This window comes from Anolis carolinensis, chromosome 1 (genome assembly GCF_035594765.1).
Source record: "Anolis carolinensis isolate JA03-04 chromosome 1, rAnoCar3.1.pri, whole genome shotgun sequence".
NCBI classification, from domain to species: domain Eukaryota; kingdom Metazoa; phylum Chordata; class Lepidosauria; order Squamata; family Dactyloidae; genus Anolis; species Anolis carolinensis.
Genome location: NC_085841.1, coordinates 156,479,186 through 156,493,600, shown reverse-complemented (window position 1 = coordinate 156,493,600; position 14,415 = coordinate 156,479,186). Strand labels below are relative to the sequence as shown.

Genomic DNA, 14,415 nt, shown 5'->3' with positions numbered 1-14,415 from the left:
TTCAAAATACTAAGAGCAATCCAATTACATGCATTTTGCTTTCGTGGTAATATTTAAGTTCTGAATGTAGGAATCTTTGTGTTATATGTGTCATTAAGGTGATTTCTGACATGTAGTGACCGCAAAACAAAACCTATCATAATTTGTTCAAAGGGGGTTTACCCTTCCTCAGAGGCTGAGACAGCATGACATGTCTAAAGTTATCCAGTAGGTTTTTATGGTTAAGTGGTGATTGAAACCCTAATTTCCTCAACCCTGATTATAGATTGTTATGTTCTATCACTCAAGCCATATACTATGTTGGCTCGCTCCTTGTTTATATGGTACTTATTTTTCAAAAACTGGGAATTATTCTTAAGAGATCAAAGTTAGTGAAAATTCATGTTGTTGCAGTGTGAACTTTAGCATCTTTGTGTTATGTTCAGAAAGGATTCAGTGCAGCAGGGATTTTGGAGTTTTTATGAATCTGTAATTGAGAATTATCAGTCATACTGACAGATAAACTGCTGTTTTGCACAACCACAATAGGTGCTTTCAAGCATACAAAAGGGTTGGGTCATTTTATTTGCATATCGACACATGAAACAAATTTTCAACATAGAGCGAGAGCACATACTGGTATTGCAGGATTTTGTTTTTGTGTCAGTTTTGAGTACTGATACAGTATTAAGTTATTTTGCAGCCTCAGATACTATGACTAGACTGTCAGGGAGGCCATGGCCCTGAATATGCTGGACCTGGGCCGGGCTGATGATGACAGCAGCTAAAATGAAGCTGACTAAGGATATGTAGTAAGTACAAAATCGCTAAACTACAAAATACTGCAATACATGATAATTGCAGCACAGATGTTATATGCCAAAATAGGAAGAAGTCAGACTTTCTGACAGTAGAAGAATGTATTGTAAAAGTTTTTAGAATAGCAGAAATGGATAAATCACCAATGATGAACTAAGAAAAAACACAAAAAAACTATCAGAGAGTGGGAACCATTTCTAAATTTTGTGGTAAGAAAGGGGGAAATCTATGAACAATAACTATAATGCCAGAAGGAAAAATGGAGAAATGTAATAGGAAGGGAGAACAGAACTGTACATGACTGACTCTAATCCAAAGGACAGGAAGTCATGACAACGTATAGGGGTGAGGGGTGGGAATGGCAATCACGTACAATCACTGAATAGACGTTAGGAAATACGAAAGTGTTTATTATTCTTTTTGATAAATATGCATATTTAAAAAGAAAAAAATCACAGGTGTATTTCAAGTCTATTTATTTGCCTCTGGATAGAATTGCAAAGTACCAAAGTACCAACCCACTCCCGATATCCCAGACCCGCCTTGTGGGAACAAGGGAGAGGGCCTTTTCTGCTGTGGCCCCCCGATTGTGGAATTCTCTGCCCGCTGAGATTAGGCAAGTCCCCACACTAGCAGCCTTCAAGAAAGACTTGAAAACATGGCTCTTTCACTGTGCTTTTGGAGAGTAACCATTTTATATTTCTTTTCCGTTGCTCCCTCTAATATCTATCCTCCAAAATACCCCACTCCCTTATGACCCTGTTCACTGTGGTTTGTATTTTTATGTCTTTCTCACCCCGAGTTTTAACTTAATGTTCATGTGGTCTGCCCTTGTTTTCATTGTCTCCTTGTTTTATTTTGTAATGGATATTATTATTTATGTATTGCTTATTGTATTGTGATGTGCTGTTCTTTTATATGCTGTTTACATTGTATTGTTTTGGGCATGGCCCCATGTAAGCCGCCCCGAGTCCCCGTTGGGGAGATGGTGGCGGGGTATAAATAAAGTTTTATTATTATTATTATTATTATTATTATTATTATTATTATTAAAGTAAACAAATACTTTTCAATAGATACAAATGAAAGGGCAGTGCAGTAAGACACACTCATAGCCCTATATTGCCCTTAGCCCTCGTATTTTTGAGGTTTGCTACAGCTGTCCATCAAAAACAAACCAAAATAAAAACTTGACAACTGCTGCAGAAGCCAGACTTCATTCATTTAGGGTCAATCTTTCATCATGATCTGAATTGGTCAAGGTTGACTGCATGGACATTGAGAAGAATTTCTTAAGTCAACAAGACTATTTGAAATTAGTGGTTAATACAATATTAATAATAATAAGCTTTATTGGTATCCTGCCCCCTCTCCTCGAAGGGACTTGGTGTGGCTTACAACAACAAATGAATACAATTAGAATACAACAACAAACAAATACAATTAATTTTGGTATCAAGAGCCAAAGCCACTTACAGTATCGAACATATGACGTGAATAGTCTTTAGGAACTGGTGTCTCATTTAGCTTAGAAGACATCCAAGTTGATGTGCTTGGATTTTTGCAGGATGGTATTTCTAAGGGTTTAAGAGTTAACATGTTAAAAAAGCAAATAGCAGCCTTAGTAACTGTTTTCAGGCCGGTTAAATGTTTTCTAAAGGGGGCTAGTTTCTCTATAAGATCTGAGTTTATTCCTAAATCTGGTTCTTATCAAACAGTCAAACAATGTGTTGTCAAAGGCTTTCATAGCCGGAATCACAGGGTTGTTGTGTGTTTTCCGGGCTGTATGGCCATGTTCCAGAAGTATTCTCTCCTGACGTTTCATCACATCTATGGCAGGCATCCTCAGAGATTGTGAGGTATATTCATACAATGGTATGAATGTGAAGAGATGTGAGCAATCATTCCTTCTGGAAATGGGATGTCAAGCCAGTCAAGCCTTTATAATGTTATGAACATTTTTACAAAAGATAGGTCTCTTTGAAGTATTGCTATAAAAATGCCTGATCTATTTTCTCTTGTACTAACATCAGAATAAGCAACAAAATACTTCTTAATTCTGTTAAATACTTAATTTCCTTCCTGCTGCTACTGTGCTTACTGTTGCTAGTATGCTTACTCTGTCTGTTACGGTGGTGTATGTTTTTGAATGGGGAGGAAGGATTGGTGTTGATTTTCATGTTTGCTAATGTATACCTGTAAACAGAGTGTTTTTTTTTTGTTTTTGTTTACTTAGATGAGCAGTACTGGAGCTAGCCCAATGTCAACTGTTGTTCCATCGAGCAGTGGAAGAGGGATTGTAAAATCAACAAACTTTACTCCTGAACTGCAAAGCATGATGTAAGTATAGTATGGTTACCATAACATGTAATACTCTTGATTTACATGATGTAGGAAGGTTAGGTTTGCGTAATATATTTTGAAAAGCTTAGGAGGGGTTTTCAAAAGATTAGAACAATTTAGTAGGGACTCTTCCTGTTGAACTTGGAAATGTATGTAGTTGGTACAAACAATATGTAATTCACACACATATATATAGGCTCAGCATTTGAATGCTTCATCTAGTATTCTCAGTATCTGAAGGAATGAGTCCTATTTTGTAAATCAGTTTACTTTCCTTTTAACATTTAGGATTGCTAGTTTCCTCTTTGTCATTAAACAAAATGATATGCAGTGATTAAGTAATGTTGTTTGTGATTGCTGTAACATTTGTAGGCCATTTGGAACTAGTTCTTTTTTTTTGACTGATAATAATCATTACAGAATATAATTATTTATAATTGTTATTTATTTATTTCCATAATTTCTATCCCGCCCTTCTCACCCGAAGGGACTCAGGGCGGCTTACAAAACTGGCAGAATTCAATGCCAATATACAACAATACAAAAGAATAAAACATAAGCAATTAAAAACAGATTTAAAATAATACAAAATACTTGAGCCATTCATCATATAATGAAAAAGGGATTCAGTTTCTGCTTTGTAATGAAACTAGAACGTTTTCTCTGTCTGTCTTAGAATAGCTTAAAAGCCAGAGGATTCATCTTTTAAAAATGCTGTAATCTAAATGATTTCATATAAATAGCTTTTGATTAATTGCATTCAATAAGAGACAGGGTTCAAATGTATTAATCAGAGAAGCAAACCTGCCAGCATACGTCATTTTCTTTTTATATAGATCCATGATGCATGGGATTGCAGAAAGTGGGGGGAACTCAAACTAATGAGTGCTTTCTCCGTGAGTCATTATTTCTTTTCTCAAATAGTTAAATTAGAATTTTCAGCCCTAGTTTAATGCTTAGAACATTATACAATGCCGATTCAGATATAGATATAGATATAGAACTTTATCGCACAAACCCACTATTCTATTACAGTTGTGCTATCATTGATAGCAGAGATATCCCAAGTTTGAGTGCATTTGATGTCACACCTTTATTCAAATACACAATTGTGTTGATTCGACAATTTGTGGTCCTGTGATTGTACTTCTGTATACCCTTTTTAGCCCTAGGTGGTGCAGCGAGTTCAACCACTAAGCTGTTGAACTTGCTGACCGAAAGATCAGCAGTTTGAATCTGGAGAAGGGGGTGAGCTTCCGCTGTTAGCCCCAGCTTCTGTCAACCTAGCAGTTCGGAAATATGCAAATGTGAGTAGATCAGTAGGTACTGCTCTGGTGGGAAGGTAACAGTGCTCCATGCAGTCATGCCGGCCACATGACCTTGGAGGTGTTTATGGACAACACCAACTCTTTGGCTTAGAAATGGAGATGAGCACCAACCCCCAGAGTTGGACATGACTGGACTTAATATCACGAGAAAACCTTTTTATCCCTGCTTTCCTGATTTTTAGGTTTTTTATTTTTAGATAATTGTGCTTATTCTAGCTTTTAAAAACAAAACAAAAAGGCAAATATAACATAAAATCAAAACAATAACTCAGTATAGCAAGGGGGAGAAGGGGGATGGATATTTTGCCCTTTAGCATCAGTTTTCTGACTGAAATGGAAGGACCCATTGCGCCAATGTAGGTAAGAATAATGTTGCAGAATTGGGAGCCGTTGATGTATTTTACTCTTAATAGTTAGGGATAGGGGAATCGCGTAAAGGAGGCTGACAAACAACAGAATGCACATGGCATTGTGTAATAGGGATATTCACGAAATGCCAGTGATAAACTCCCCAGTTCGGATTGCTGTTGTGCTGGATCCACTGTTGATTCATGTTCAGCATGTAGTCATTGTTAGCATTCCCATGAAAATGGAAATAAAATAGACATACTGAAACCCTAGTGAACAGTTACATTCTGGTTTGTTTATATGCTATAGAGCATATCTACATAAATGATCTTAAAATAGGAATAGTAAATTATTATATAATTATGAACTCCTTATTAAGCACTTTTAGAAATGTACTCCCTGCCAGTATACACAAAATTCCTGTCAAAGGAGAAGTTATTGTTGGCTATGTGAGCGGAAGATCTAGACTTCTTCTTACTGTTTTAGTCCTACTGCAAGTTTCTCTTTTAAAAGTTATCCAAATAAGCAGGGTTTGATTCAGAAATACTTTTCACCAACTATTTTGTTGACTTCTCTAGTGCTAATGGAATACTTCCAGTAGATTTATTTTAACTTTTTAAAAAATTGTAAGCAGAAAAATAATGGTATAACAAGAATAGACTATGGACAGAAGTGATAAAATGTTTCCTTTGGCTTTTGATTTAGAATAAGTTGCCACTTTAAAATAACTTCTAGAGTCTTAATGCCAGCAGTAGTGGAGACAGGGCTTTTAAATCTTGTTATCTTTTCCTTGGGGCATACTATTCTTTATGATCAACCCTATGAAATACAACATCCATTCAGTGTCAGAATCAAATAAAGAAATTGAGGCCGCATCTACACTCCTATATAGTGGAATTTGAAACTACATAATATGGTCAATGTAGACCAGGTATGGGCAAACTTTTTTGCTTCGGGGCCATATTGTGGACCCATCAAGAAGGGCTGAGCTAGGAGTGAGGACAGCCGTGCAAATGCTGGGCGTGGCAGCCCTGGTGTGGGGAGGGCCCAGGAGAGGGCAGGGCCAGGAAGGGGCAGAGCAGGGTCCGGGTCATCCTCAAGTTGTTCTCCTGGCATATGAACAGGACTGCTCGCACCATCCTTATGTCGGGGAGAAGGCGAGACATGCGACAACTGCGCCAATCCTCCTCTCCATCCTGATTCTCGAGCTGTCCTCTTGGCATTATGCTGGAAGGAGGGAGAGATAGGAGGCGGCTGTGCTCTGGAGGGCTCTCAGCCGCCTCGTGCCTTTCTCGAGCCATCCTCGAGCTGTCCTTCTGGCATAAGGATGGGGCTGCTTGCACCATCTTTATGCCGGGAGGAGGGCAAGACATGCCCTGGGGAGATTGGATGGGTAATAAATAATAATAATAATAATAATAATAATAATAATAATAATAATAATAAATTATTATTATTATTATTATTAATAATAATAATAATTATTATGCAGTGGCTGAGAGTGCTCCAGAATCGCAGGATAATGATTGTATGTTAAAATACTGTGCACTATAGACAGGATGAGCAATAATAGTCCAGTTCAGACACTATTCAATTTTGAGCCAGGATTTGGGATTTAGAGTCCTATTTCAAAGCATCACTCCATATTCAATCTACACATTAAATATATATATTAAATTTCTGTTGTGGTCTCATCATGTTGATTACTATGAGCATTTACTATTATAAATATTCCTACAGAATTAAAAATCGGATCTCAATGCATTGTATGTACAAATGCTTTTTGAGGGTGGGCGAGTTGCAGTTTGGTGGAACTATTAAGAGCATATAAAAATCCCTTTGAGCAGAAGAGCTCCATCAGCATTTTGAAACTTCTACACATGGAAAGAATAGAGGGATGAAGGCATGTGCCTGTCAGGCTTCTACTTATACTGAAGCTGCTAAATAGTAATGAGAAATATAGAGAGAAATTGCTATGCTGTCTGCTTTTAAAATAGATGCTACTTTTTGTATCATCTGGGGTGTGCATTATAAAAAATTGGAAATCCAAAACAATTGAAACACCACATTTTGTTGGCACTGAAAATATATACTACACATCCAAAGCAGTTAGTAGCAGTCATGAAAGAGGCTAATATTTAAAATAGTAAATGGTGAAAAAGGAACATACAAACGAATGACAGTAAAATAAATCAATTTTAAGCACATTATATAACAGGCATGGGCAAACTTTGGCCCTCCAGGTGTTTTCGACTCCAACTCCCACAATTCCTAACAGCCAGTAGGCTGTTAAGAATTGTGGAAGTTGACGTCCAGAACACCTGGAGGGCCAAAGTTTGCCCACGCCTGCTGTAGAAAGAGCAGGCAAGTTTGCCCATGCCTGCTACTAAATTGTCAGCTGCATATGCAAAGATAGAAGAGTTTTCAAAGACAACAATTATTTATCTTTTGCTTCCGATATTATCAGCCTAACATGATTGCTAAGTTTTTAAAAGTTGATTCTTTGCACATTTGAGGTTATCCCCTTTAAGCATTTTACATATACAGAGAACTCTCATATTTTTCAAATGGAATGAAAGAGCCCCCAGAACTGGTGTCTAAATGTTAAAAATAGAAGAAAGATAGTTTTGGATGCTAAATAGTGCAGGGGCGTGAGAGCAAACATTACCATATCCAATACATAGCATCTAATGAAAAATAACAAGCTAAATTATGTCAGACAAGAAACATGCAAATATTAGTTTTGTCTACTTCATTTTTTTTGCATATTAGTTTTATTGTGGTACTTGGTTTTTCTCTTGAAGTTATCTTTATCCCTTTCTAGTGTTTGCCCATATTTCATTTTCAAAAAATAAAATTATTTTTTATATGTATTGGAGGTTAAAGTTGTTTCACCAGTATTGTTGTTGGTATAAAAATATCTTCTGTTGAATCCCTTCTGCATACTGTAGGCCCTCAGCATCTGTTGGGGTTGTGCCATGCTTCATGAAGACCCTCACTGTTTACCCCTAGTTAAGCCCTTTTTATTTAGAGGGATTAATATTTTTCGTACAGTTTCTGGGGGGTCGGGTCAGTCTAGACAGCCTCTTTGCCTTTGGGGTCTCCGTTGCCCTGGCCCTTTAAGAATCCCCTTAGGGGTGGAGCCTCGGGCAGGGCATTTCTGGTTCTTGGAAGAGTCTAAAATTCTTGTCAGTTAATAAATTCTTGTTTGATTCAACTTTATAGTCTCTGATTTGCTTCCTGTGCAGCCAGTTCACCTTCCAAGTAGTTAAGATAGTGTGTGGGCACAACAGGCTGGATTCCATACTACTTCGTGCTATCAAAATATATGAATAATCAAATCCTACTATATGTAATGGCATAGTAAAATGGCGCCTCCTATACAATATAGTGAATACCTTAAAATGAGTTCTGGAGGGAATGTGAGAAGTGGCAGAATGCTACAGCAGGATACGCCATGCCCTACACATCAGTGTAGACCTCGGTGTGTAGCAAAATCAAGTTTTGCTTTTTGAGATTGTTTTTCTAAATATTTTTGAGCCATGGTTGGTTGAGTTTGAGGATACAGAACCTGTGAATGTGTGCTGTATACTTCTTTCTCTAGAATTATTAAGATGCCTACAGAATTTTTTGACAGTACTGATGTACTGAAATGCCCTTCTTTCTCTTGGCATCAACATTGTTTTTTTTTTTTTTACATAATAGGCAAAAACACTTTCCCCAGGTGATTTTCTGTATCTATTAAAATAGGTTATAAAGCAAGCAAGGACTCTTAAAACTTCTTCCTTGTTATGTAAGCCTAAGAGCAGGCATTTAAATCCTCTGAAGGATCCTCCCCTCTTCTGGTCTAGTTCGAAACTGCATCTTCTATTTCCATGTAGAGTAGAGTCTCACTAATCCAAGCCTCGCTTATCCAAGCCTCTGGATTATCCAAGACATTTTTGTAGTCAATGTTTTCAATATATTGTGATATTTTGGTGCCAAATTCGTAAATACAGTAATTACAACATAACATTACTGTGTATTGAACTACTTTTTCTGTAAAATTTGTTGTATAACATGATGTTTTGGTGCTTAATTTGTAAAATCATAACCTAATTTGATGTTTAATAGGCTTTTCCTTAATCCCTCCTTATTATCCAAGATATTCGCTTATCCAAGCTTCTGGCGGCCCGTTTAGCTTGGATAAGTGAGACTCTACTGTATATATTTGAAGAGAAGTTGATGGCCTACTTTACTATAAGGGACAATTCTAGATTTTAATGGCTAATCTATAGCAATTCCTATATAGGTTGAGCTGCCTTTTTTTTTTTGAAATTATTGGAACCTGGAGTGTTTTGTATTTTGTATTTACTGTATTTGTTTTTAGATTTTGGGATACAGATAGTCAGACTGTATTTGCGAGGCTAGAGAGTTGTGGATTTGTGTGGATACAGTACTTGGATTCACATTTCACAGGTCCTCAATCCCTGAGGCTCATACACAATGCAAGTCATGAATGCAGGAGATGTGAGGTTGGGGATAGCCTGTGATCTGTGAAATGGTAGGAATCCAAGTATAGTGTTTGGAATACCTTTGTATGCATCCTTGAGATATCCTGGAGATGAGACCAAGTCTATATACCTTATAGACATAGCCTGAAAGTAATTTTCTGCAATATTTTACATAATTTTGAGTATGAAACAAAATTTAAGTATATTGAAGAATCAGAAAACAAAGGTGTCACCCATGTGGATGATTTTGGATTTTTGAGTATTTCATATTTTGGAATTCTGGATAAGGGATGCCCAGATGGTACCTCAGTTCTGTCTTGAGAACCAGTGAGCAGGAGTGCCACCACCTAAAGGGAGAACTGGGAGGCTGGCGGTAAAACGTTTTGGATTTTATGGGGTATGAGATTTCCAGATGAGGAAGGTTTGGCTTGTATTGCTTTCTGCTCTTACAATGACATTACTTTGTTCCCAATTCTCAGACTGATTCTGAGTCTGGTAGTAGCTGTGAGAGTGACCGAGTTACTGTTTTCTTCAACCTATTTAAATCATTGGTTTTATCTGCCTTTGTTTTGGAAATATCTGACACATCGGCAGAGAGAGTTCTGTTTTCGTACTTTTTCACTGTGAATGTTCATTTTATAAAAATAGAACAAGAACATGACATACTGTGATTCAGCATTACGTAGTGCTTTGTGCTTTAATGCACTAGCGGAATTAGAGAAAAGGTCTTGGGTGTTTATTGTATCCAGTTACAAGCTGATAGCAAAGAGGACTAGTTAGTCTAAACTTGAGAGAGAAGGGAAGAATGGAAATAAAGGAGTGAAGTTGGTTTTTAAGGAAACTCTCAGTTAAGCTCAAATCAACAACGACAAAACTTTAATATGGTCCATGACCAGCACAAAGTGGGGCACAAATGCCCTGGGAAGGGGAAAAACAGTTCCCTAGCAAAGTCATTATAAAAAACAGATTAGAAAGCAATTCGAAATCACAGTTTATAAACACAGGTTAATGTAGCAGATTATGGAACCTTTGGGGGGGGGGGGGGAGACTGATAGGAGGGGTCAAAACACAGGAGGGGGGCATTAAAGGGGACAGGAGGGGCACATTACAAATCAAGTAGCATTTCAGCTGTAACAGGCTGCTCTGTATGATGATCAACACCACAAGGCAATGCCCTGTCGGGAATGTAGCTAGAGCTCAAACCATACATTTTATCTTGGTGAGGTAGGAAAGTTTTTAAAAATCATACCTAAACATCAGACTAAAATTTCCTCTGCTAAATTTTAGAGGATAAAGCTACAAACACGTTACCTCCAACATGCCTTTGGTGAAAATGAGTAATCTCAATTGCCCAGCTAGACATTCTGAGGCTGCTGGTTATATTGGGGATGTTGTGATAACACAACTTGGAATCTTTCTTAAGACTCTTTACATTTGGAAGATATGGAGGAGGACCTTCTCTGCTCTGACTGTCCAGTTATGGAATACCTTTTCCTTAGAGGCCCAACCGGCACCTGCATTGTTTTTCTTCTAGTACCATGTGAAAACGTGCATGTTTACAAAAACCTTTGGTCCCCAGTTGCTTTTATTCAGGTCCACACATGTGTTTGTTTTTGAATTTTAATCTGTCTTGCTTTTACTTGCTACTTGTTTATCATATGTTTAGTGCAATTCTCAAACTATTTTAAAATGATAATGTTGATTTTACTATGTATGCCACCCAGAGATCTTTAGATAGAGGATATAAATATTTAAATAATGAATGAGAGTGGGAGAAGAAAAGAGAAAAAAAGAAAGAAGCTTTGGTATGGTGATAGTATAGTTGAAATGAATGAATTAATTCTACTTTCTCTAATAATATATTTCATTCTCATTCAAATCAGATATTTAGAGTCTTAATCATTGTTGTCATTCTTGGTCATTCTGACATAATATCTGAGTGGTAAGGAGTCAACTGTCTTTCTAGATCTAAAAGTAATTTGAAGTATGAGAAAATAGTGCTGTCCTCATGATCTTTAAAGGTCATTTGTGGAAGAAGAAGAAGGCCCCTCTGAACAAACCTTGCCAAGAAAATCCTGTGATACGTTTGCCTTAGAGTCACAATTAATCATAAATGACATACAGGCACACAGCAATAACCACAACAAAGGAAGTGGACCATTAAATAATTATCCTGTTAATTATTTGTATATTGTAAACAGATACAATACTGTGTTCCCATATTTATGATTCAGTTCTCTGGTTGAACTCCTTTATTAAATAGGAGACAAATATTAAGTATTCTGGTATCTCAGTTATGACTCAATCTGTATTTGCTGTATTTTGTTGAAAATAGTGCCAGAAGGGTGTTTAATAGAACTATTCATCTTTCAACTTATGAGAAATGAGCTGACTTTGGGTTCAGAGTATAATGCATTGCTTTAGGTTTTAAATAGCTTAGAACACAACTTGATAATTGGGTTAATCACTCAGTACCTAATATTCCTTCACAGTTTCTTGAGGCATTTCATTTACTGTCCCCATTTTACAAATTGTGACTAAAGCTGATGACAAAGTCCTTTACTGAATACATAACCAGGCCAAGAAAAGAACATAAAGAAACTGTCGAGGGTGCTTTGAATGTGATTTTCCTGCTTCTTGGCAGGAGGTTGGACTGAATGGCCTATGAGATCTCTTCCAACTCTATGAATTCTATGAAACTCCTTTGCCATATATGCCTTTCACATACAGCGTAGACTAACACATATTCTGATGATTTAAATGGCTATTACAATGCGTGTGAATGTTGGAACAAGCCTTAACATTTCTATTTGGAAAACAAATTGGAATGTTTACTGCCTCTGTCAACTGGAATATTAGTTTTAAAAAATCACATTTCTGCCTTAATCCTTGAGGCAGCTGCATGGCCTGCTGACATGCTATTGGCCATGAATGTAGTAGAATCATTAAGAGTGGTTAGATATCATTATCTGTTAACCTTTAAAGAATTTGCAAAGAAATTAGTTGCACCACTGTTCTGCTCTGGGAAAAAATAAGTTGGAGGAAAGTTTAAGAAAGGGAACGAACTCAGGTTCATAAAACCATCCCCTTCCCACAATTTGGAACAAAGTTGGACTCTGTGTTGGTTCAATAGTTCTTGTTCTGAGCATTATTATACGGTGATACAAACATTGGCAAGTGGCACAGTATGGGTAATGAAGACCCCTGGCTTCTGAGTAAAAGTATCCCAGTTGGCCAGTTGAGGAATGTATTCTGTGCTTGATATTCCTGAGGGCTGGATAAATGGGCAGCTTGTGACACTCAGGAATCAGGCCGCTCTAGTATCTATCCTGTTCCTTGTATCTAATAGTATCTACAAGCAACATAGAACAAATTATAAATAAATAAATAAATAAATGATATCAGAATTCAATTTTAAAATACAAACATGAAAAAATAACAAAATTTTATTATGTTCAGAACATAAATCTCACCCTGGGCAGACACTTGGTTGACCATGCTTAGGAGAAGAGACTGGTTTGTTACCATGTGTCTAAAATGTCCCACAGAGCCCAGGCTTTATGCACTGCATTTTCCTTTTGTATCATGTTTTCATTAGATTGTAAATCAGAATACAGGGAATTGTTTTGTTGCTCTTTTACTTGTAAAGCATCATATGCAGTGATGGTGTTATATAAATACATGCAATAATTTGAATGATAATAATAATAGAAAATGTCACGACTGGCACCTGGATTCTGGGGTGTTATGTCACATTTCACCATGGCAAAAAATATTTAATGGCTATTCTGCAAGTTGTGATGCAACAAGAAAAGCTCCTTCACAGATCTTGATGAAGAGTGATTGGTCAGCTAGCACTATCTTGGTCTTCATCCAGCTCATGACTTTATTTAGGCACTGGATCAGTACATGTATAGTTTTTCATGATTCAAATGTTACAGCGAAGTAGAGCAGTGTGTCTTAAGCATTCCAAATGTTCTAATGCCTTTCTCCAATCTGTAGACACCATCAGTGACAAGTTGGTAAGTGGCAAAACAGCTAATGTTTAGTCAGCTAACGTTTAGTCAGCCAGTGCTACTTTTTGGAATTGCCCCTACTAGTAAGAGATATTCCAAAGAATACCATGGTCAGTGGCTGCTTCAAGATCATGCAGGGTCAAGACACCACCTTTGTTTCTATCTAGGAGAGTTATCTATTTGAACAATCAGAGCTCATTATTTCTCTAACCCAAGACTGAATTCAGATGAAAGGGCCAACTGTGTTCTTCAGGAATGTCGGCAACTACACGTTTATCTTCACCCAGACATCTTGTCCAAGAAAGGTGTATTTATGACTGGGCAGTAGTGACTAAAGTCCTCCAAATTTAGGTAAAGCATCCCTGAAAGGGTGGATCATCATCTGCTTCAGTGCAGTGATCACCATTCCTATTATTCACAGTTTCTGGGATCAATCCAATAAAACCACCCCAGGTTAGCTTGAGTACCCTAGGATGGTTAAGGGACAAGGAAGCATGTTGTAGGTCAAATAGCTATATGTTTCTTGTCTAAATCCTTCAGATTAAAAAAAATACTCAACTGGATTCAATTCAATATATGGTGCATTGGACATCTCATCATCATCATCATCATCATCATTTAATTACTTATTAATCGCCCTCCATCCACGATGCTCCAGGCGATTTACAAGATAAAATTGTAAAGGATAAAAATACATAGATAAAAATATTAATAAAATTAACATAGATTAAAAGCTCTAGTAAAGAGCCAGGTCTTGAGTGTTAGAGTAAAAGGCCCTAACTCACACATGGCTCTCATATAGGGCGGCAAGGCATTCCATAAGGCAGGGGCAGAGATAGAAAAAGCTCTGCGTCTGGTCCTTTCCAAGTGCACTTCTCTAGGACCCGGTACATAAAGTAAGTCTCGTTGGGATGGTCGTTGCGACCTCCGATGATGGGAGAAGGAGAGACGGTCCCTAAGGTACGATGGGCCCTGGCCGTAAAGAGTTTTAAGATCCTGTACTAAATTAGCACTTAAAATCTTGCGTATAGTTCCCTCAGCAGATCATTGGTCATTCATTTCCTGTTTGGTCCTAAATATAAAGTAGAA

The 14,415-nt window shown here is 37.2% G+C and overlaps 2 protein-coding genes across 15 annotated transcripts in view; one reads left to right on the top strand and one right to left on the bottom strand.

Annotated features, from left to right (window-relative positions):
- supt3h (SPT3 homolog, SAGA and STAGA complex component) overlaps nucleotides 1-14,415 on the top strand; it is a 293,254-nt gene that overhangs the window by 13,382 nt on the left and 265,457 nt on the right. For 6 of the 8 annotated variants that reach the window (XM_062957052.1, XM_062957063.1, XM_062957059.1 and 3 more), the window contains exon 2: nucleotides 3,035-3,138. In XM_062957052.1, coding sequence (XP_062813122.1) covers nucleotides 3,035-3,138 — 104 coding nt within the window. Of the gene's footprint in view, nucleotides 1-3,034; nucleotides 3,139-3,977; nucleotides 4,038-14,415 lie in introns of all 8 variants that reach the window. The other 2 variants (XM_062957071.1, XM_062957066.1) reach the window with 1 other exon arrangement.
- runx2 (RUNX family transcription factor 2) overlaps nucleotides 1-14,415 on the bottom strand; it is a 250,911-nt gene that overhangs the window by 218,299 nt on the left and 18,197 nt on the right. The window lies entirely within an intron of this gene.